The sequence below is a fragment of the Cyrtonyx montezumae genome, unplaced genomic scaffold (genome assembly GCF_038088225.1).
Source record: "Cyrtonyx montezumae isolate F1298 unplaced genomic scaffold, pur_monq_1.0 scaffold_34, whole genome shotgun sequence".
Lineage (NCBI taxonomy): Eukaryota > Metazoa > Chordata > Aves > Galliformes > Odontophoridae > Cyrtonyx > Cyrtonyx montezumae.
In genome coordinates, this window is record NW_027072039.1 from 3,733,197 (window position 1) to 3,756,377 (window position 23,181).

Consider the following 23,181-nt stretch of genomic DNA (forward strand, 5'->3'; position numbering starts at 1 on the left):
TTGAAAAAAGTCCTTATCTGCAAATGAACAAGATACTTAATTCATAGTTCGTGTCTGTGTTTAACCTCCATAGCTGTCACACAGTTAAAGACACTTGCTAAGAGTGTTCCTTTTTACTTCATATAGTGGCTTGTTAATACTAGGACATTATTCATAATGTATGGCTTACCACTTTTTAAAAGTTCTTTAAAACTAAAGGGGAATCATATTAGACCTGAATGTAATTCTAAAACATAGAAATGAAACCTTAATTTTGATAATTACTGATATTGTGTGTGCTAACATTAAGTGTATGCTGTGTCCTGTGTTGTGTGCATACAAGCACACAAATTACATGCCCTTTTGATTTGTTGATATTAATTACACTTAATGCTAACACTTAAACAGATGTGAAGGGATGAGAATGTACAGCATTCTCACAAAACAGAAATGAATAATCTTTTTATTTTATCTTTATTTTAGAATAGAACTAATGTCAGCTTAGAACCTCTTGCAGTTTAAAGTGAGGAGAGCTACAGGTTAATTTCCCAGAGATTTACAGACTTGTAATGTAAGAAAAGTCTAACAAGATCACAAGTATCTACTACGCAGTTTTTTATGGTTTATTTGTCGTGTATTTTTTTGTCATTATCTTTTGCTGTCATTCTGTTTCTTTAATTGAAATATTCTTGTCATGTGTTCCTAGAGATACTACGTCTTAAAGAGATCTGCTTTCACAAGAAGTGCAGACAAGTCTCAAAAATAGCTGTACATCTTTGCTTTACAGAGTGATGGTACTAGTTAAGGTTAGCTTATCTCATTCAGTATTCTGCCTTGAGTCATGAATAGCAAAAATGTTATCATAGTGCACTGTTAGTGAAGAATAAGGACAAACGGAGTAATTGTTAAATTGTGCTTGACTCACCAGTGCAAAAGCTCCGCTGCATCCCATTTGTGAATCTCTATAGAATGTATGAGCTTAGTACCTTTAAGAAGAGCTGGCTTTACTTACAGGTTCTTACACTGATGTAGGTTGGAAATGGAACTCTGAAGGCCTTAATCTTACCTCTCCCTGGGATTAGAGCTAACCGCTCTGTCAGAGATTTTCCTAAAATCTGACCTCGCAATATGTTGCCTTTTTTTGTTCTATTACGGTGCAACTCCCTGAAAGATTCTGGCTTTGTTCTCTCTTTACAATGATATTAAGTTAAAGATAGGTTCATAATTTCTTTCAGATAAATTCTTAATTTCCATTTGAGTCAGTTATGACATGCTTCACAATGTGTCACGCAGGAGTTGTACTCTAAAACACTAATGTTCTGACACACTGCTACCAGAAACGGATGAGGGTAGAGTTCTCTGCTTTCTTATATTTTAAGTCAAAAATCAGCCCTGGGTTACTTACAGCTCCTGCGTTTTTTTGGTGGCAGCACATTGGTGCAAAACATAGTAAGGCCTTTTTAATCCAGGAGAAACTTGGTGGCTTTTCACATGACCTGTGATATGTTGCCTAATAGTGAAGCTTCAGCTTTCGATTTTTTGAAATGCCTTGAAACATCAGGTGAAAATTTGACTTTTATTTTAGCTTGGTTGGGTTGCATTGTCTGCTGGTCCTGTTAGTTGTACTTTTTTGGTGCTCTGAGATAGATAGACTTAAATTTATTTTGTGCTTCAGTTATTCCATCGTTCGGACAAGATCTGCCTATATGACATTTTCTGTTAGCAGGTGGCAAACCTGTGTTTGTATACAGAGAAAACGATTTAATTATGCTGAAAAAACTATAGGTGCGTCTTCCCCTCCTCAGATTCCTTTGTTTTGAATCATAAAGTGATTCATCTTTTTTTCCTGTTAAGGATGCAGACCTGTTCCTTGTCAGTGTATACAAGTGCGTATTGCTCTTTTAAAATGCTTTCAACTTTTGTCCTGATATGTTTTCATGTAAAGCAGATCTACCAGATTTAGTGTTTTTACTGTTGTGATGAAATCGTACCGTTCAGATCACATACATTTTCCTTTATGTTTAACAGTCTTCTGATGATTTGTTTGCTCTATTCAAGAATGTTGTCCTGTTCTTTTAAAAGAAAGTCTTAACAGTTGGGACTTGTGAATTATTTCATGAAAGAACAGGAATATTCTCAAGCATTTTATTTCAGGGCTTGATTGTGTGAGGTAAGTGAGATGTAACAAAGTGGGACCAAAGTTTATGTGCCTTCAATAGTCCTTTGTGTAAGGTTTTCTCATATCTACTGCTGTTTTCTGTATAATAAATAATTTTTTTCCCCTGGAAATTGTATATTTATATAGTTAAGAACAAAAATTGTCCATTAAGTATACAATCAGTCAGTTTTAACTTCAGTACAGATTTAATGATACAATTGCCTTCACTGCTGTGGGTTTGGGTTTGTATTTTAGAGGGGCATACTGCAGTATACCAGAATCCAAGTATAATCCACTTATTTCCAACTTGAACAGTGACAGTAGTTTGTGACTGGAGTAGACCCCGAGAAGGAAAATGCTTATGTAGCTGAAGGTCCTTGACAGACGCTAAAAGCTATTACATTAGAGTAGTGTCTTCTCATCACTGTAAACAGTTTTTCAGTTCCTGGAAATTGCATTACTTGCGATGAGTGGGATTCTAACCACCTAGTCCATTTTAAGCACTTTTCAATTTTCCTTGAGTGTTTTGTTTGCTTCCTGCAAAATTTTTCCTGAGAACTGCAGCAGCAGATGAAAGGTGTTACTAAGCAAGCAGATTCTTGTTTCAGAACATCATCTTTTCTCTGCCCAAAGACTGACTGCACTGGTTTTAGTGACATTCTGTGTAAACTTTTCTCTCAAGTTGCTCTCTGAAGACCCAAATGCAAAGTGGCTTTTTCTTACTGTTTGTTGATGAAACACTTAGTCCATAATGAAAATGAGATTGTAACATGAAACAGTGTTGTTGGCTGGGAGTTAGTGGACTATACTATATCCAAGACACTCACAACCATAGCATTGTTGAAATTCCTTCATTTTACATTATCTGTTCACAAACGTCCCTTTTCAGTTTCTAAAAACATTCATCTAACACAAGAAAGTGATGTAAACATTTGCAACATCTTACAAAAACTGGTAAAAATGGCCTTGGTGCAAATGAGTGAAAGTGTGAAATGGTTTTATATAAAAAAAAAAATAATAAAAACATTGTTTATTTTAATAAACAACATTATCAGCTTTCACTTCTAAAGCAGCATTAGAGAAAAAAGTTTCCATGTTTGCTGGTATATAATATATGTGCCAAGAAGATGTAATGTTAAAAAGAAACACTATTTTCCAATTGTGTAGTGCATGGTTAGTTTTAATTTGTTTATGCTGCAATATCTTGTTTCATTTAAGTTCACATGTATGCTGATTAATTGATACCTATACCTAACTCCCTAACTCTATTGTAGCATGCCTTTTAATAAATGTTATTAATCTGCAGTCTCAATTTTTCCTGTGTTTTGTCTATTGCTTTGTGTTGTTTTTTTTCCCTTATCTCCTGCAAGTAATAACTTTCCATTTTTTTTCCTTTAGCAGCCATGGCTACCTAAGAAAAAGCTTGTTACATCAAATATATTTTGAGGGAATAATGCACTTCTTCAGTAGGTGAAGTTAAGCAACACCTGAACAGGGTAGGATTCCTCATTTTCAGTAGGATGGGAATAACAACCCTGAGCTGTTTCAGTGGTGGAAGACTGCTTCATTTTATGAGGCGGGGATGAGACTTACCAAGCCCTGGGGGGGTTTCATCCACGAGAAATCTTTTGTTTTCTCTTTAATGTGGCTGGTTCTTTTATAGCCATAGGGTATAAGTCTGTGATTCTTGTACACATTTCCAAAATTTAAATATTAGCTGAAAAAGATGCTCTACTTTTAGTTTATTCTTTCTTAATGTTCTCGTTGATTGCTTCTCTTCCATAACACCTGCTTGTCCTTCTGTGTGTTACAAAACAAATATAGATTTAGAATTTGGGACTGATGGTGAGCAGGCAGGAGTCTAAATGACTAAATAAAAATCTTGAAGTGATGAGGGGAATGCAGTGCCCCTTTGCTGAGCTAAAATTCTCAGTCCATCTGGCAAAGACTTCATTGTCTGCTACTGAGTCTAGGGCTAGCAGACTTTGAGGAATCCGAAGTCTAATAGTTCTCAAAGTCTGCCTGAGTCTCATGGGTAGGAATCCAGAGCACTGAATAAACGTACTGTAAACTATGTCATTATTGATCTCTGAACATGTGTGCCTTTATAAGAAGAAAAATTCAGTTACGAGGGGAATGCCTGCTCTTGTTATACCTCTCCTTGACATAATCAGAAGCTTTTTTTTTTTCCTAAATAGTTAATGTGTCTAAATAGATAGTAACCTTGGAAAATTAAATATTACTTCTAAACAGCATAGGTTTTATAGCAGAATTTATCCTATTACCTGCAAACTGTAACAATAAGGACAGTAACTGGTGAATAGGCAAACAGGTAAGCCCAGGTTTGGACAGACCTAAAGCCACAGGAGCTTACCCACTTACAGGGCTGGAAACAATACAACATGGGTTTAAAACAAGGGAAAAAAAAAGAGATCCCACTCACCCATCTGCCTTTTATTCTGTTAAGTGGGTTCATATGTTTGCCTGTGAACCCTTCTGTAGCAGGGGAATACAAGTGTGAAAAAGATAAAATTTTGGGGTAGAATGCATCAGAAGGAGGTAACACCAGAGCAAGGCACAGATGATAAAGAGATCTCAGAAGTGAATCCTCCCAGAGGTCACTTCCAGAGAAACTGCTGTCAGCCATAGGTTCAGCTTGAGAAAATGAGCAAAGCTGCCCGCTGTCATGAAAGGCAGACTTTTTCATGGTAGTGATTCGCAGCTTAAATGACTGACCTACATCTGTCCTACCTCTTCTGCATCAGAGAGTTCACACATTTAAACCCAATTTCCTTTCCAATGTTCAAGAGTTGATCTAACCTTTTTAAAAGAAGCGATCTGCCTGACAAGTGGCATTTGATCTAATACACCTTCCAGGAACTCGGACTGTTTGGATTCAGAAACAAAATGATGCTGGAATACAATTTCCCTTAAGTCTCCCTTGGTTATACAGCACATGCAAGGCTCAGTCTTCCCACACTACATAAAGGATTCCTTCTATGCCTGGAAAATGCAGAAATAAGGCAGAACAGCTACCTCAAGGTTCTAGCTGAACTAGTGTCTTCCCAGACAGACCAATAGGGAGATTCCAAAACACATCCTTGAAGGAGGATTAGTGTTTCAGTCTCGAGTTAATGATCATTCCTGCTACTTAAGCTAAGTCATCTGAACTGCGTAATGCTTCTAGGTGCAATATGTTTCCCCTACAGCCTGTTCGTGCTCATACAAGAGAATCTTGACTTTAAATGCAAGTGTTAAAGTGATTTAATCAAGAAGGACAGTGCAACATCTCCTGCAGGACCTGGCACTAAACACACTTATATAAAGAGTCATTTCAGCTGTGGTTTAACAGATTCTCATGTGCATGCACGTTACCTGTATGTTGAAAAATCTACAGTAGCTTTTAACAAGAGTTTTCTTTATTTCTTTACTTTTATCTCCAAAGCACAACTTCATCTGAAAGCCATGTTACTCCATGCTTGAAAACTTCAAAGGACCAGCTGAATGAAATACCATAGTGCTTGCAGCTCTGTGGTGGGATGCAGTTTCTGTTTCCACCCTGCATGCTACCTACTTCATAAATAATGTGTTTTGCTAACTCTGCTTGGTGAGTAAATGTCACTGCCTCTAAAAATGAAATTGAAGCCGTTTTAAAATTCTGATCTTAAAGTAAGAGTGACTTTTAAGGTTATTTCAAAAGCTGCAGAAATTAGGGTAGTTCTGTTAGTTCTGTTCTTTGCTTCTGTGGAAGGTCTGGGCAGCACTGTCTGCAGCTTTTAGTTGCTGCAGGGTGAATGGGCATCAAAGTGGAGGGTTGTGGGTTTTTTTCAGATTGAAAACTTTCAGATAAGTATGGAGAAAGGACAGAAATTGTCAGGTTTAGCTCTTATCAAAGAACATCAGAATGTCACTGGCAGTTTTTTCAGCACTTCTAAACTACTCTTTCCCTCCACACCTGTTTCCAGTTCTCTTCCATGTTCAAGTAGCTCGACAGCAAGATAAAATTCTGTATCTGCAATGTAAAATGTTCATAAAAATGTCATTTCTGTTTATGCAGAATTTAACCAATCTCATCAACAGATTTGGAAACATCTTGTAAATTATGTATCTAAAATTCCTCACTGTAGAAGCAGTTCTTCTATTCAACAGCACATGGAGTTTTCAGAAGGGTTTTGGTAGCTGAGTGTCACATATATCAATCGTAAGTTGTTCCTACAGTTTTCTTAATTTGCAAATTGTTGCTTTGCATATTGCTTTCCTTTTTATGTGGGTGCTCTTACAGTGACTGGATAGCTTCAGGTTCTGTCCTGCTGAGGCACTAATTGTCCTGTCAACAGCATAAACAGTCGTACTGTTCACATTTTCCCCGTGTGTTTCAGTAAGCTTACCAGCCCTCCTAGGTGCTTCACTGGTCTGATGAGTACTGAACTAGTCAAATATTTTACTAGGAGCTTGATCCCAATTTTAACCTTGTTGAAAATCAGTTTTTAAGTTTTTTGATCACAGCATTGTAGAATCATTAAGGCTGGAAAGACCAAGATGATCATCTAGCCCAACTGTCTGCCTGTACCTCTAACTGCAGTGTCTTCAGCTTTGTCAGTAAGAAGTAAGGGGTTACGCCGTGTAAGTTTCTCACAGAAGAAGAGCTTTTGATATTAATTCAACCAAAGGGATATAAATATTAATACATAGCACCATGCTTTGTGATGCTAAGACTTTTTATGCATAAACGTCTTATTTTTGTTGTTGTTGTTTTCATTTTTGCTCTGGTTGTTTTTCTTTGAGGAAGCTTGTCAACTATTGCCTATCTTTATCTGTTACACAAGCTGCTTGTTATTCTCTGGGACTTAGAGTCTCCTGACTTTATTTTATTGAAAGAACAGACTTTTTAGATAGGAAAGGTGAATTTATGTAATTTATCCTTAATTTTGGTGAGTGAGATTTTAATCAAGGGCCTTGAGAAATATTTTCAAAGTCACTATGAACACTCACCATACAGAAAATACAAAAAAATAAAAAAAGAAAAAGATAAGCACTGAATTATTTCTGAAAGGTCTGGCATAAACATCAGATGTCAGTAACGACATCCTGTTTTGCCTGGGATATCTTAGTTTCTTACTGTCTCATGAAATCTAACAGGAAAATTGGTGATAATCTTGCAGACCAGTTGCCTAGATTAAGATTCTGAATGTATTATGAGAAATTCCGCTGAGTAAGCTTGATTTTTTTTCTTTTCCAAAGCTCAGGATCCAATCTGAAGAATGATACTGCTATCCTTAAATTTACATACCTGTTCATTTAACCTCCCCATGATAAGACCGTGACATCAGCCTAACCCTAATACACGGCCTGCTTATGTCTTGGGAGAGTGGGAGGAAGTCTAAAATCACTTACCTGGATCTAAATAAGGTGTTAGTGCACACTGGTTTATCCTGGAACAGTTATAAACTGGGACATTTGGTTTATGTTGCTCTTTAAAGATCGTAGAATCATAGAGTGGTTTGGGTTGGAAGGGACTTCAAGATCGTCTAGTTCCCATCTTCTGCTACCTCCATCTGGACCAGGTTGCTTAAAGACCCAAAAAGATGAAATAGCTGTATTTCAAATGGGTCTGAACTAAATCATTAAGGCAATCTTAATTAGACAGTGAGGTAGTACACTGCATAGCAGAAAAAAATACTTGGCCTCGTGGAGGACTAAATAGGAAGTTATCATTTAGTTACCACAGACTTCCATTATTGAATCTCAAGTTCTTCTGACGTACAGAAAGTTCTTCTCTGAAAGGCTAAAAGAGTATAAAGTGCAAATACCTCATTAACAGGGCTGTGCAGTACATCAAAGTTTCTTCTACAGTGAAGGTTGTTTTGTTTGTTGATTGATTTTCTGTATGTTTTTGTAGGTAAACCCCAAATTTTTACATGACCTTTTCCCAACAGATTTAAAGGTTATAACTGGCAGTGCATTCTATAATAAACTTGATTTTCTTGCTCAGGTTTCTGTTTCCCAATTTGTAAGCTTTGAGAGGAATATTATACACGACAAGAAACAAACAAAAAAACAACCAAAACCAGTTGGTGTGCTCCTTCTACAATTGTAAAGTGTATTTTAATTGCAAGACCAGAAAAGTAGTCTAGGAGCAGTAGTTGCTGATGTATCAGATAACTACCACTAACTACTTTGGCCAGGTTAAGTATGGTTGGATATTCTGCAATGTAAGTTGCCCATGCATTCCCTGAGAATGAGGCAGGACTCGGTATGACAAGTTACAAAGAAACCTTCATTTTCTGGCATTTTCAGAAGCTTAAAAAATTTTTATCTGTGATGATTTCCTGATTCCTTTTTTGTTTGCTTTTCCTCCAGAAAGAACTAATGAATCTGCCTTTCTTTCTGATTTTGTTATTTAGCTACTAAATTTTTGTGGTGCAGTAACAAACATTCAGGACAAGACAGAATTCATCATATAGTTACTGTGGCAAATAGTATTTTTTTGCGAATAAATTTCTGGATAGCTGACTTCATGAAGAGTCTTGAGGGAATACTGTAGAGTACTGGAAGATGAACAAAGCCGTCAACTTTGTTTTGCATTAATATAAACAATAATTTATATTAATGTGCAATTTATATGTGTATATATACATATATAACAGACTACAGACTAGGTGACCTTTTCTTTCTTCAGCAAAGTCAGTCTCACGTGTTTACAACAATTTATGACAGTGTCTTCATCCAGGGTCTCTTTCTCTTCTGGTTGCCAGTAAATATAGAAATAATAGTCACTCCTAAATTAATTTTGAAAGACCAAAGAGCAGAGCTCATGCTTCTGTAACCAAACAAAAACTCTCTCTCTTTGTATGCCAGAAATGAACGCATAATGTTAGGAATCTGAGGCTCCAACTCATCCTATTGACTTTGTGTTCTTAGTCTAAAAATACAGTCAATATGAGATGCTTTCTAGTTGAGGTAACAGAGGTTTCTTTGAGCTGGATAAACAGCATCTGAAAGCTGAATTGCTTATGAAACAACTCTGAGACCAAAGGTCAAGGTATTTACTATGAAAGGTTTGGTTATTAGGTTCTTTGCTACTTCTCTCCCCTTGCAAAGAGCTGATGCAGAGAAATGACCAAGTAACAAAATATGCAATCTGTTTTGCATATAGTCTTAATCAGTATTTGTTCTTTGTTCTTATAAGACCTGCATACAGGATTTTTTTATTTTCAGAGATAGTAAGTTATCATACTTCTCCTCTAATTATAACAGCACTTTTTGACTGATCTTGCCTTTAAATGTAGTGATGCTAGTGGTAAGAAAGGACAGTACTAAAAAAAGATGGGATTTCGTTTTCCTCCTATACTTGTAAGAGAAATTTCCATTATTTTCTGTCATAGCTAGAAGATATCTTTTGCAGCTGCCATAGTAAAGCCAACACTGCTGTGGATGAGCTTGGGAAGCCTGGAAAAGAAGGGAGAATTCAGCTCATTGCCCAATTCTTTCTTTTCTGATTTCAGTGTGTATTCTAGGATTAGAAAGAAAAAGCTGTCTGTGTATCTATCTGAAGTTTATTCAGAACACTACGACTCTATGAAACACTGAATGTTGTTGTTTGTAATCTTCTTTAAAATGATGTGTGAAGTAGGTGCTGTTTTGCATGGAACTCTGCTTCTTACTTTTGCTTTGTGACTCTCCGCCCCTCCTTAGGGATTAATTACACTATTGCCTAACTATTTCAGACTAGTCCAACTTCAGCCCACCCCCACCCAGCCCACTAACCATGCCCCTCAGCGTCACATCTGCATGCCTCTTCAACACCCCAACATTTCCACAGCCTGTTCCAATAACCAACCACACTTTCAGGGAAGAATATTCTCCTAATACCCGACCTGAACCTTCCCTGGCGCAACTTGAGGCCTCTCATCCTATGAAAGTGATGACACAAGTTGCATGCGGCAGCTTGGATGAGTTAGGAGCAGTGGCCAAGTCAGTAGCCTTCTCATGTGACATCCCCAAATCCATCAACATGAAAGTGCTGCCCCATGAACTGACTGGGCAGAAGTCTTTCAATTTTTCCTTAATGTTTAAAGATTGAAGCAGTGTGGTGACATCAAAGGATCTGTGAGAACAGTTTACATGCCATCGTTGCAGGCCTGCTTTTATGGTATTAAGCCTGAAAACATCTCTGTTGGAATATTATCCCAGTTTCACAGCTGAGGGAGGAGGAAGAAGCCAAGTGAGGCAGAAAGGAGTTATCTTATCTGAGGTCACAGTGAACTTGTGCAAAGCTCGGTTTGGGCTCTGACTCCTGTGCTAAAGCCACAGATAGCAGCCTTTTTGCTCTGTAAAACTGCTTTTCTGATTAGCAGCAACTGTCAGCAGGCTTTATCACCTAGCATGCTTGCACTGTGAGATGAGTGTGCTGTGGTCAGAGGTCTGTTTGATCCAGGGCCTGTCCTCCAGGGAAGTGCTACAGAAGCATTCAGTATTTAAGGCTAAATAAGATACAGGAGAATGTTTTTGCGATATTTACTGAAGTGTTTTCATGAGATGCTGAAGAGGGCCAGCCAATTTTCCAGTTGTTTCAGCAATTGCTGTTGCTTGTTCTGGAAATAAAATGGATAATCAGAAAACAGTTATTAATCTGACTCATTTTTGAACAGGCTAGAGAGGCAGAAGGGACCTCCTGTCAAGTTACAGTCACTCTTTGTTGCCAGCTGGAGAGAAGAGCTGGACAGCAAGCTGCTAGAGAATGCCTGAGTTACAAAAGCTGAATGATGTTAGCAAGGATGAGTTATGTTATTCAGTCTGGCTGAAGATCTTTGCTGTGCTTGTAGAAATCTGTTTGATGAAAGAGCCATTAGTATCAAGTATTTTTTTTCTTTGTATCTCAGAATAAGTAGTGCAGTCTATGCCAAACATCATTACAAAATGAATGAGATTCAAATGGCATAGGGACATTGTCTGCTAAGGAGGCAGAACAAACACAGACAACTGAGATGTTTAATCCTGCTTGCCTTTTTGATTTTCAGTTATCTCCATTTAGACAGCTGCAAGGAGCTGCACAGGACACTTCTAAGTGTCTCTGGATGAATTCAATTACTTTGACCATCAACTGTTATCCCATCACAAAAAAATGGAGGCAAATACGACACATTTGCCTCCTGGGTAGTGAGATGTAATGATGTCAGGTACAGAGAAAGCTTGGTTACAGACTGGACCCTTGGAGTTTGACAGTGATAAGATTAAAAGCCTTATGCTGTGTAGAACAGAAATCCTGTCTCTTTTTTCCATATACTCAACAGACAGATTTTTGTATGGAATAAGCTGAATGTGCCTAAGCTGTCGGGAAAGCTTTCTGACCCTCCTACGCCTTTGTCCTTCTAATTAAGTAACTCAGGACTTTGGCAGGTGACCACAGGGCAAATATGATCCATGACATTTCATTGTCTGATTCACATCTGGATCCAGATCACAAAAGCTGTTGGGAATCTGTTGAAAGCAGGACAAAGACATCCTGGCATCTTTAATTTGAAAGTTGAACGTATTACCATTACAAGTTGAATGGATTATCATTTTCAGGTTACAAATAAAGCAAAGTACTGGAACAGAGTGCTTGTAAATGCAATGAATCCTGCATGGCTGTCATGTTAATGATCAGGCTACTCAGGAATCATTTATTTACAGCTGAGCTTGTATTGGAGGAGAAAAAAATGGATTAGATGACCTCTCAGCATCCTTTGGGCCTTTATTTCTTAGGACAGTGCTTTGAATTTAGATATGTGAACAACAGAGACGTGATCTAAAATAGCCTTGTGTGTAGTTTGATTATTCTGTACTGAATTATGTCTTCAGTAACAGCTAATAAGCATACAAGGAGTTTTATTCTAGTCTAGATCCTGTGTTTTCCTCAACCAATATACATTTCCTTGTAACTCTTTTTAAAGTTCGTTTTTTAACTTGTTGTCTTCAAAATGTAATGATATATTTATTCATGCTCACAGCCAAAAATATTTTCCTGTTTCCTATGTAAAAGGTTTGCAACTCCAAGGCGTTATTCCCGCTGCCCTCTATGGAAGGCACAGTAGAAACTGCAGTGCATAGTGGGTTTGTATCTTGCTGGGCTAGCAGGGAAGGGAAAACAGTGCCCTTTGCAAATCATTTTCAGTATCTTACAGAATCATAGAACGAGTTGGGTCAGAAGGGACTTCAAAGCCCACCCAGTTCCAACCCCTACCACGGGCAGGGCTGTCACCCACTAGATGAGGCTGCCCAGGGCCCCATCCAACCTGACCTGGAGCGGTGGGGCACCCACAGCTTCACTGGGCAGCACATTTCACCATCTTCACTGTGGAGAATTTCATCCTAACATCCGATCTTAAACCATGTAAAAAGTTGTTTTCCCTCCTTTTTCTAAGCTCTGTTTAAGAACTAGGAGGCTGTAACGAGGTCTCCCACAGCCTTCTCCAAGCTAAACAAGCTGAGTTTCTTCAGCTGATCTTCATAGGAGAGGTGCTCCAGCCCCCTGCTCTTCTTCATGGCCCTGCTCTGGACTCATCCTTGTGCTGTGTGGGCCCCAGAATGGACGCCTCACTCCATCTGGAGCGTGGTTGGATATTGCCTTCCCTGTCCTTTTTGCCTCCCTGCTGAAGGAGCCCAGGATACTGCCAGCCTCCCAGGTGCTCACTGCCAGCTTGCATCCAGCTTCTCATCCATCAGCCTTTCAGGGCTGGGCTCCTCTCTGTTAGTTCTTCTCCCGATCTGTTGATGTTGATTAAAAATATCACTTGGGGACACGGCTGTACCCCGGGGATGCCCAACAAGGCAAAAGCTTTCCTTCATTCCCTTTGCAGGGGATTTGCACAGCTCAAGGTGCCCACCTAGCAGCACCTTGAGCTGTGCGCGGGGGGGGGGGGGGGGGGGCAACGTTCCCACCGTGCTTTCCCCTTTCCCAGTAACCAGAAATAACCTTCTCCTCCATGCTGACCCCCATCCCCCCCACTTCACTGAAGGCCGGCCACCACAGGGCTGCCCTTATCAGCGCTGTCACCCGCCCGGCTGGGGCAGAGGCGGCGTCCTGTGGAAGGAAGGGGCTGTGCCAGGGAAGTGGGGGGGGGGGGGGGAGAAGAAGGGGGGAAAAAAAGAAAAGCTTTGCGGGCAAGGGCTCGGGGCTGCGGCTCTCTCCCTCCGCACCGCGGGGGGATGTGCAGGCAGCGGGGACATGAGAGCAGGCTGCAGCCGGACCCTGGGACTGCTGCTGATGCTGATGCTAACGGCGCTGCCGCCCGGTGCGGGGCAGCCGGGTGAGTCCCTGGAGCGTGTTCAGAGAAGGGCAACAAAACTGGTGAGGGGCCTGGAGCACAAGTCTTATGAGGAGCGGCTGAGGGAGCTGGGATTGTTTAGTCTGGAGAAGAGGAGGCTCAGAGGAGACCTTATTGCACTCTACCACTTCCTGAAGGGGGGTTGTGGTGAGGAGGGGGTAGGCCTCTTCTCCCTGATAAGTAATGACAGGACGAGAGGGAATGGCCACAAGTTGCGCCAGGGAAGATTTAGATTAGACCTCAGGAAGCATTTCTTTTCTGAAAGAGTGGTCAGGCACTGGAATGGCCTGCCTAGGGAGGTGGTTGAGGCACCATCCCTAGCGCTGTTCAAGAAGCGTTTAGATGAGGTGCTAAGGGATTTGATTTAGTAGTTGGGTAGGGATAGTGATAGGAGGATGGTTGGACTAGATGATCTTGTAGCTCCTTTCCAACCTTATGAACCTATGACTGCGGAGCGGGCGGGGATGGGGTGGGAGCGGGATCGCCTTCACCTCCTTCGGCCGATGGGTAGAAACAGGTGGAAGCGCATGGAGATGCAGCAGGCTTGCTGTCCATGGGTGAAGAATTCCCTTGTTTAGTCTTCTTTTTTTTAATTATTATTCTGTGCACGTGTCCAAATAGTGTGTCTGTGGGTTTGCCTTCGAGTTTGAATTAGGAGGAGGTAAGGTTTTCTTCTGTGTTCTCGATCAGGATGGATTTTTTTTACACATAAGACTGTTCTAGTTACCTGCTGCAGACCAGAGTTATAGCTCTTATTTCTCTTTTGAAAGTTAATTTTTTTTTTCTTTTTGTTCTGGTCAGTTTCAGACGTCTGTGCAACTTGCCACGTCCATGCTACGTGTCACCAAATTGAAGGAAAAAGCGCCTGTATCTGTAACTATGGATTTGTGGGCAATGGAAGAACCCATTGTCAAGGTCGGCTGTGTGTTGGTAAAACAGCAAGAAGCCATGTACATCCCTAAAATATCCTTTTTGGGTAACCTTACAGATTAAAGTATGACCTCTGCCGTTTTGTGGAGTGGTTTACTTCGTATTTTTTGTCAAATATCCAGCAAAACAAAAACAAAAAAGAAACAAAACCCACATTCATTTTAAGTATTCCTTTCAAAATGAGTATTCTTGAACTGAGAGCTAGTCTAAAATAGATAATAAAATAAATATATAATAAAATAAATACAATAAAGTAAATAATAATAAAATCAGCATTCTACTCTGACTTTTTTCCAGCTATCTCAGGATACTGAGCAATTAAAATTAAATTTTGTAAGCTGAAAGTCTATTCTTAATAACAGCGTGCAAATACACGCAGGTTTATTAAGCTTCTGTGTTTCTTATGAAAAACATTCCTTTTTTTTTTAAAAAACTGTAGTTGATATCACCCATCTGGTACAATCTTACACAAGAAATTGATATGTGTATAAGAGGCTGATGTCAAATCCTGTGTCTGAGTTGGTGTAATAGCTTAGCACTGGTTAGAGGAAAGGTCCTTCACCTCTGACCTCCATTCATGAAAGAAAAGCAGAGGATATTCTAATTTTTAATCTCTCTAATATGTTTGTGAACCTGCTTTTAGATAAGGATGAGTGCCAGATAGGAGCCAGGAAGATCTGTGGAAATCACACGCTGTGTCATAATACACATGGAAGTTTTTACTGTGTTTGCCTGGATGGATTTCGGGCCTCTAACAACGACCAGAAATTCATTCCCAATGATGGCACCAACTGCACAGGTATGCATCACAGGAACTTTGGCCAGCAGGAGTACAGAACTCTTGTTTTCTGTTGCAAAAGTCTTTCTTATCCCATTAGAGCTTACTTTCCAAAGCTGTATCAGAATAATTTCTGCTGTGTGATGCACTTATTTGACACAGAAACTCTATCAGCTATGAAAAGTTCTGTTTTTCATTTTTTACTCTGTTATTATAAACTTCTGCTGCAAAATCACACTCAAGCAAGGACCTCTCCAGAAAAGGAGATCTAAATGTAAGAAGGTACAGTGCTTATCTTTCCCTCTGAAATGTTGTATTTTAGTTTAATGTGGAATATTATGCTGTTCCTTGTTGAGTGCGTAAACCCTTGTTATTAAGGTATTTGCTGAAATGGGATTTCTCTGATGATTCTGAAGCAGAAAATGCATCAGAATCTATTTGTAAGGTGAAATAGGTCAGAAATCAACTTGAAGTTTGGTTAACCACAGAATTCTGCATCTCCTCCTTCCAGATGCTTGGGTGCCAGGCGTGATAAGGTCCTTTGTTTCCCAGAAGAGCCAACAGAAGATATGTAGAACCTTTCAGGGGAGGCTGTGTTTATTTTAAGCTTGGAGATTCATCAGAAATAAATCATCTGTTTTAAAGTGCGTGCATTTTTCTCTGTACTGCTTTTAGATATAGATGAATGTGAGGAGCCTGGGCTGTGTGGTTACAATGCACGATGCATCAATACTGAAGGAAGCTACGAGTGTTACTGCAATGATGGTTATAAACTAGAAAATGGAGAGCGTTCTTTTCATCCAAACAGGAGCTCTGATTCATGCAAAGGTGAGAGCCTTTGGATGCTGTTTGTGCTAGGAGATTAAATCAGACTTTTGGTGATGTAGTAGCACCTGCAGTGACCTGTGCTTCTCAGGCAGCAGGCAGAAGCCCTCTCCATGGGCTTGAGCCACTGTGCTTTTTTTTCTCCTCGGATTCAGCTTGTTCCTGCAGTGCCTGGATGTTACTTCCAGCATGGGATGTTATTGCTACAGACTCTCAGCTGTGGGTCAGGTGTGCAGCTCCAGAGAAGCTAGCTCTATAAAGATGATGTAGTTAGATCCTAAATAGGGAAGCAGTACGCTGTAACCATTTGCCTATGTGATCACAGTGCCTGAAGGGAAGGGAAGAGGACCTAAATGGATGGTGGGAAAGGTCAAGTGAGTAAGACAAGCCTGGAGAGTGGAATAATAAAGCAATTATTTACCCATCTGTTACATGCTATGCCACCTGCCTGATTGAACTGCTCTTGCTTATATTGCTGGGAGGGGGAAAAAACAGCCTTTCATTTTGAAACTATTCCTCCTCCTTTGTTCTCTGGGGTAGATGTAAACAGATGCAAAGGGCTAGCAGTGTTACAGGTGGAAGGAGCTTCCTTGCTGCTAACTCTGCTCTTTGTTTTAAGATCTGTTGGTGAAACTCACTGCCTGGTTTACCCAGTTTAGCCAGCTACAGTGCTCTGCTTTGCTTTGGTTACGTGCTGTGATTTTTGTGCTGTGAAAGCTTCTATCCCAATCTTTTGCAGAAATTAGATGTGGCTCCCCTCCTGAAATGAAGCATGGGTACATTGTGGGGAACTACAGCCTGGTACCAGGAAGCACGGTTCACTATGAGTGTGAAGAAGGGTTTTACAGTGATGAGGGAAAGTCCTCGTACTGCAATGAGAACGAAGTTTGGGAGCCTGCCACTTTGAGCTGTAAAGGTGAAGTGAGCTTTTGTAGTTTTATGCGTTTCTTGAATTCTCTGCTCAGGATTTAAATGGATTGTGAAGTGTGCTCGTAAAAGGCAGAAAACATAATAGAGAAAAAAAGGGTAGGTTATTCTAACTGTTTTGATGTTTGTGAATTTGAATCTACTTTGCAACCAGGATGCCACGTGAAGCATAAACAACGTTATCAGGATTCTTTATAAAGGTTTCTTGCAAAAGCAACCTTATTTTTCAGTGATCATATAATAATATTACATTACCTCTTCTTCTTTTTATAATGGCACCTTCATTACTGGTCTGTCACACTTCTACAGATGCTGCAGTGTGTTCTTTTATATGTTCAGAAAACCCCTAGTTTGTTGTAGTATGTAAGGCCACTGAATTGGAAAGAAGCAGTGACCTCGGGAGCAAAGAACCAACTTCTCAAATATCTTGTGAGGCTTTGTCTGAAGGTTGCAAAAGAGACTTCGTACCACCCTTTATCCCCAGATTTTCCCTGAGCTTTCTTAAAAGCTCAGTTTGCTTCGGTATTCTGATTGCCCATCTTGTTGAAATACTGCTGCATACAGTGGCAAGATTCTGTCTAGATTATTGGTAGCAGTTATTTCTGAGTAATGAAATACATGAATATTGAAAAGAAAGGAATTTTAAGTAAGGTTTTCTTCTTTTTCTTTCTTGTTTTTTTCTTTTTTTTTTCACCCTGATAGAAGAACAGTGAAATAAAAAATGAAAAAGATGTGCCTGATGTCTGAGGAGCTTTCTGAAGGACACCTTGCAAAGTGTGGCTCTTCTGAACTATTGATACCTTTTTTCATTAATACTTTTCTGAGAGATTGTTGTCACATTTTTAAAATTTTGACAGGCAAACAGCAGATCAGGTTTGAAGTTTCTCAGCACACTTCCAGTAGTTAATTGAAATAAAACATATAAAGCCCCTGGAAACAGCCCATGAGTCAGAAAGACAAAGTATTTCCTCTTTGCATTGCAAGGTCTTTTCCTGGATTTCAAGCAAGACTTCTCCTTTTCTGAAACTAACATGACTCTCTCTTTTATTATTTTTATTTATAGTTATATATCTGTAAAAACACCCTTGAATAATTGTTCTTTAAGCTCTATCAATTTCCCCAATGACTTTTCATCATTGCTAACTGAAGAATTTCTCCTGGCCAGATGCAGTGTCTTTTTGTTCAGCAAATTCAACAAGTTTGTCTTTTATCTTTCTTCCTATGGTAATTTAGAAGCTTATTTTGTGTGATGATTCTGGCCACTGGTGCTGCCAGATGAAGGAGGGGCAGGCATAGCTTGCTTTGTTTGGAAGCAGCTCTGGAATAGATAGAGCTCTGTCAGTCTCAGGGGGATGTCACAGGGAACTTGAGGGAAGACTGGATAATTGCAGAAATAAGATTAGTTCTTAATGATGAAATAAATCGATAAACAGGAGTACAGCCATGCTGGCTTCTGACATACTCTAACAGTTGATTTTCCTCTTTCTTTCTACCCATAGGTGTGGATTGTGGAGTTCCACCTTCTGTCTTAAATGCACATCAAGCATTTGTAAGCGGGAGCACATACGGAAGTGAAGTTACTTACAGTTGTGTTCATGGTTACTTTATCGCAAGTGGCAACCATACTGCAGTGTGCAATGCCAGAGGACAATGGGATGGTGCTGATCTGGTGTGCAAAGGTAAATCAAGGCTGCCTCCAGATTAATAAGGATAGATATTGCTTCAGACATCATTGTCTTACATACTAGACAACGTTGTCTTTCTTACATCATTAAAGCAGCCATGCAGTCATCAGTTAAGAGGCACCTTCATGTGGGTATGTGGTTTACGTGGTGTTGTGAGAGATGAAGTGTAATCACAGAACAACAGCCATGCAATTTCTTTTATATCTGTGTTGCTAACAAAGTTGCAGTAAATTTCTACTTTCTCAGTATTCTTTACGTTAAACTTTGGGATAGCACACCAAGTTCTTCGTTAGGAAGAAATGTAAGGGTACATTAAAAAATGTGCTTTACCCCCCAAAAAATTGTGGTCCAGTACAGTCTTTAGTCAATTTTTACACAGATACAATTATACTCACTCCATTTGCAGGACAATTAATGTCCCATCAGCTCAGTCCAGTAATGCTGGGTCTTCTCTTCTTTGAGATCAAACATAGTTTCCCTACTATTAAAATCTTTCTTAATATTCTTGTCCAGAAGGTATTCTGTCTTATGCGTACAAGTACTGCTGCATCTTTGCTTTTCAGTCTCATTACTGGATGGCTGTGGGCAGACAGCTGTAGTTACAGAGTGGTAATTTTTGCCTCTCATCACATACTGCCCTTATGTAAGTTGAACATATTCTTTGCATGCAAATCATGCACTGGCAAGGGGATGTAACCCTGTTATTGCTGTTGCTCCTTGAATTACGTGTCATTCTTCAGCTCTGCTGTTGCTAGTGATGGTTATGATAAGAAATAAATAAATAATGCATGGGGGACAAGAAAGTGTTATGGGAAGATAAATTAGTTTCTTCTTCTCCACTATTAAACAGGATGCTGTTTTATTTTATGATTCATCTTGAAGAATGAATGTTTCACTCTTTTAGAAACTTATCAGTCATGAAATTCCAGGTCCTAAAAGTCAAATCTAGCTTCTAGAAATTATTAGGAGGTAAAAAATTGATGTGTTATTTGCTGGGATCGTTCACATCTCTTGCTTAAACTCTTTGACACTCCTTGCATGTTTTCATTTTTAGGCTTTGTTATCATGTTGTTCTTTTTTTTCTGTTCCAGAAATAGACTGTGGCAAACCTTTGCTGATTCCACACACAGAAGTTATTTGGGACAATTCTACCACTCTATTGAGCAGAGTGTTCTATAAATGCAAAGAAGGATATTATTTCAGTGGAGGGAGGAATTTTTCACAGTGCACGCTGGACCAGAAGTGGGAGAATATTACATACATATGCAAAGGTAAATATTACTGTAGGAAATTCCTGTGAGGAGTGCTATTTAAATAATAGTTTCTAATTTCTGTTCTTGAGGCAGGGTGGATAGAAGGAAAGAAATCCCTTTTTAATTTGCAGTATATAGAACATCATAGTACTTTGAAGTAAAAAAAAAAGAGTGTTAAACATACAGCAGTTTCTGTGGAGGTCATGGTTAGATCTTTCTGTAGCTGCCTTGCCTTGCTTTTTATTTCAAACAGGAAGGGACTAGAGTTCCATGGCTGCACTGAATCCTCAGTGTTAGAAGGCAGGGAAGAGTCGAGAAGATGGGATTTAATAGTACTCTGCTGTGGGCCTGATAATGTTGCTGCAGAGGACAGTTACAGTAAAGCTGCTGGATTTCAGAAGTCCTTCCTCTTCTTCCCTCCTAACACCCAGAATAAATTTTGTTTAGGTTTTCCTTTTCTGCCAAATCTGCTTCTCTGAATTTCAGTTGAAGAGCTTTTTCTTTCAAAAGAATGAGTGCTAAGAAGGGAGGTTTGTGAGGAAGGTGCTGTCTGTATTACATGGTCTTGGAAACAAGCGATAATGGCATTTTAATAATAGTTAAGAATTAGCAGATGTTTGGTGGTTGTGCTCCACAAATGTTCTTTGTGTGAAAGAGGTGCCATGTGGGATCTCTGTGACTGTTCAGCTCTTTTTTCTAAGTAGCAGTGCTGTCTGTTGCAGATGACAGCGCATCTCCTGTAGCTTTATTTCCTCCATGTGTTATCCAGAAGGAGTGGAAGTGTGCCTTTGACTGCTACTACTTCACAGACCAAACCTTTACACAGCATTGCCAGTTGATGCCTCTGTTGCCTCACTTGGTGTCTTGGCCGTTCACCATGAATGTGAACCATGTGACATCACATAAAATCAGCACACAGAAGGATGCTTCTCTCACTTTTTATAGACCCCTGATGGAAAAATGTAATGGCTGTTTTTAGAAGTCATATTTCTTATTTGATGTAGGCAATTTGCATGGCTCTGGTTTCTGAATTGGTTTTGAAGGGAGCATTGTGTGGACAGGGTAGGCTGGTCAGGTGGAGAAGTCTCTGCAATGCCAGGAGGTGCCTTGAGCACTGCGAAGCTTTGAAGGGCCCAAACTTGCAGAGTGCATGCACAGGACTACTGTAGCTTTCAGCAGAGGCTTTGTAGGAGACAGAAGGGTGAAATCCAGCTCTAGATGTTAGGTTAGACAGCAAAAAATAAAATAAAATATTGTAGCTATAGAATCACAGAATCATAGGGGTTGGAAGTGACCTCAAAAGATCATTGAGTCCAACCCCCCTGCCAAAGCAGGTTCCCTACACCAGGTTCACCTACACTATATACAAGTGGAATGGAAAACATATATTTTTTAAATAAACTAGCTAGCCTAGGCTCATCTGAAACAGAAATTATAAAGGTTTTCAACTTCTTAAACTTCTATTTTTAACATTCATTAGAGGTAATAAGTGAGTTCCAAATGAAATGAAATTTCAGTGGTTATGTCTTTCAGATGTGTATCACCTTGAAGGTATGCATGATTAATCAGTATTTCTTTATAATGAAAGAAAACCATGCAACGTTCCTAAATAAATTTTGTTATAATTTAAGAAGAAAAACAGTTTTCTTTTTCTACTGCCTAGAAAACCTCATTAGAAGTAAGGAAGAAATGAAAGAATTCCTCCAAGTATCTCCTTTTGACAAATAATAATGTCTCAGTCAGACACTGTGATGGAATGCCCTTTATTTGCATTCTTTTTTAACTGAAATCCTTGGAATATATGTGCGTTCATGAACACTTAATACTATCTACTTAAAATATTTTGAAAATGGCTTTTAGTAATTAATTTTTCTTAGAGATGCTGAATGGAATAAGCCATCAGCAGTGAAATTCAGTCAGCTGAAGTACAGACTTCCTTTCCTAACCCTTCATGCAAACTCAAGAGCATGAAGTGCAGAGAACTTATCAGCAGTTAAATACTCACTGTCCAGTAAGATGAATATATAAGTCTGAGCATCCTGTACAGCTTGTCCTAGAAAAGCTTTTTTTTATTTCTGTGGAGTAGGAATCTGTGGTTTCATTTATTTTTGTTGCAGGAAATTACTTGGCAAATCTGGGATCTTCTATTTAGAGGGAAAATAAGATACTCTTGTGGGAATAATATTTTAGTTTGTTTCAGGAAAGCGATTTAGCCATAGCATGCTATAGCGTGCAGCAGTGGAATAGAACGTAGTCTACAACAAGAAGCTTTGTTTTCTGCTCGATGAGAATTTTGGAGAAGAAATTGTCAAACCTGAGTTGGTTCTGGTAGTAATGTTTATCTTATCTAGACAGGTTGATCACAAAGTGTTACAAATGGTAATATAAGAATTACGTTTGCATTCTTTATTAAATGGAAATTCATAAAATCAGACCTTCCCACTCTGCTTTTTCTTGTAGAGTGGATTCATCACAGGAGTAAGAATTGGTGCCTTGGCTGTATCTGAGATGTTTGCTCCTGAATCTGTGCTTGAATATGCTCGTTGCAAAAGGCACAGTGTTGCAGTGTATGTGCCAAGCCATTGCCATGTTTCTAGGGGTAACTCTTATTAAGAGAAGGACAGAAAGAGGAGCTGGAGCATATTTGAAATGAAAGAGTAAATGGAGTTGGTTCTGTCTCTTAGTGAGCTTGGGTACAAGTGCTTGTTAATTAAATGTCAAGAAGGACTAGAACAGTGATGTGAAATCTTTTCACCTCCTTCTTTGTGTATGGATATGCTGGTATGTACATACACTCATCCAGCCTAACTTTGAGACCTTGCTTCTTGAACATGCAGGGCAACTTAGAAGCAATTATGGTGAGGTGGGTATTTTTGGGCTTGCTTTGCTCATAATATCATATGCAACTCTAAAGCTGGTGCTTTTCCCAGTCTGTTTCCGTCAGGAAGGGGTGAATTTATGCACAGAAGGGTGAGTGTCTGGTGCACTTCTATATGTTAACTGGACAAATGTTAGGGGTATTTTTGAGGAAGACAGTCCCTTTGCCTATTGCAGCTCTCTTGATTCTGTTTGCAGAGTCCTCTTTTCCCCTTCTTCCAATTTCCCGCTTCCAAGTCCTAGAGATATCCTTGTTTATGGGAGTTTTCCCTTATTAGCTGATCTTCCTACAAGAATTTGCCCTAAAAAAATCAGCCACATAAAAAATCAAGGAATCACCAAATCACCAAGGCTGGGAAAGACCTCTGTGATCACGCAGCCCAACCATCCACCTACCACCAATATTTCTCCATTAAACCATGTCTCTAAGTACCACATTGACATGTTTCTTGAACACCTC

General features: G+C 39.4%; 1 protein-coding gene across 1 annotated transcript in view; it reads left to right on the forward strand.

Moving 5' to 3' along the window:
* The first annotated feature begins 13,295 nt into the window (after positions 1–13,295).
* The window catches only part of SUSD1 (sushi domain containing 1), a 37,363-nt gene continuing 27,477 nt past the window's right edge, over positions 13,296–23,181 (forward strand). The window contains exons 1-7 of the mRNA XM_065745185.1: positions 13,296–13,428; positions 14,248–14,361; positions 15,020–15,175; positions 15,830–15,982; positions 16,719–16,895; positions 18,406–18,585; positions 19,683–19,862. Of these exons, the coding sequence (XP_065601257.1) occupies positions 13,347–13,428; positions 14,248–14,361; positions 15,020–15,175; positions 15,830–15,982; positions 16,719–16,895; positions 18,406–18,585; positions 19,683–19,862 (1,042 nt within the window). The 5' untranslated portion in view covers positions 13,296–13,346. The remainder of the gene's footprint in view (positions 13,429–14,247; positions 14,362–15,019; positions 15,176–15,829; positions 15,983–16,718; positions 16,896–18,405; positions 18,586–19,682; positions 19,863–23,181) is intronic.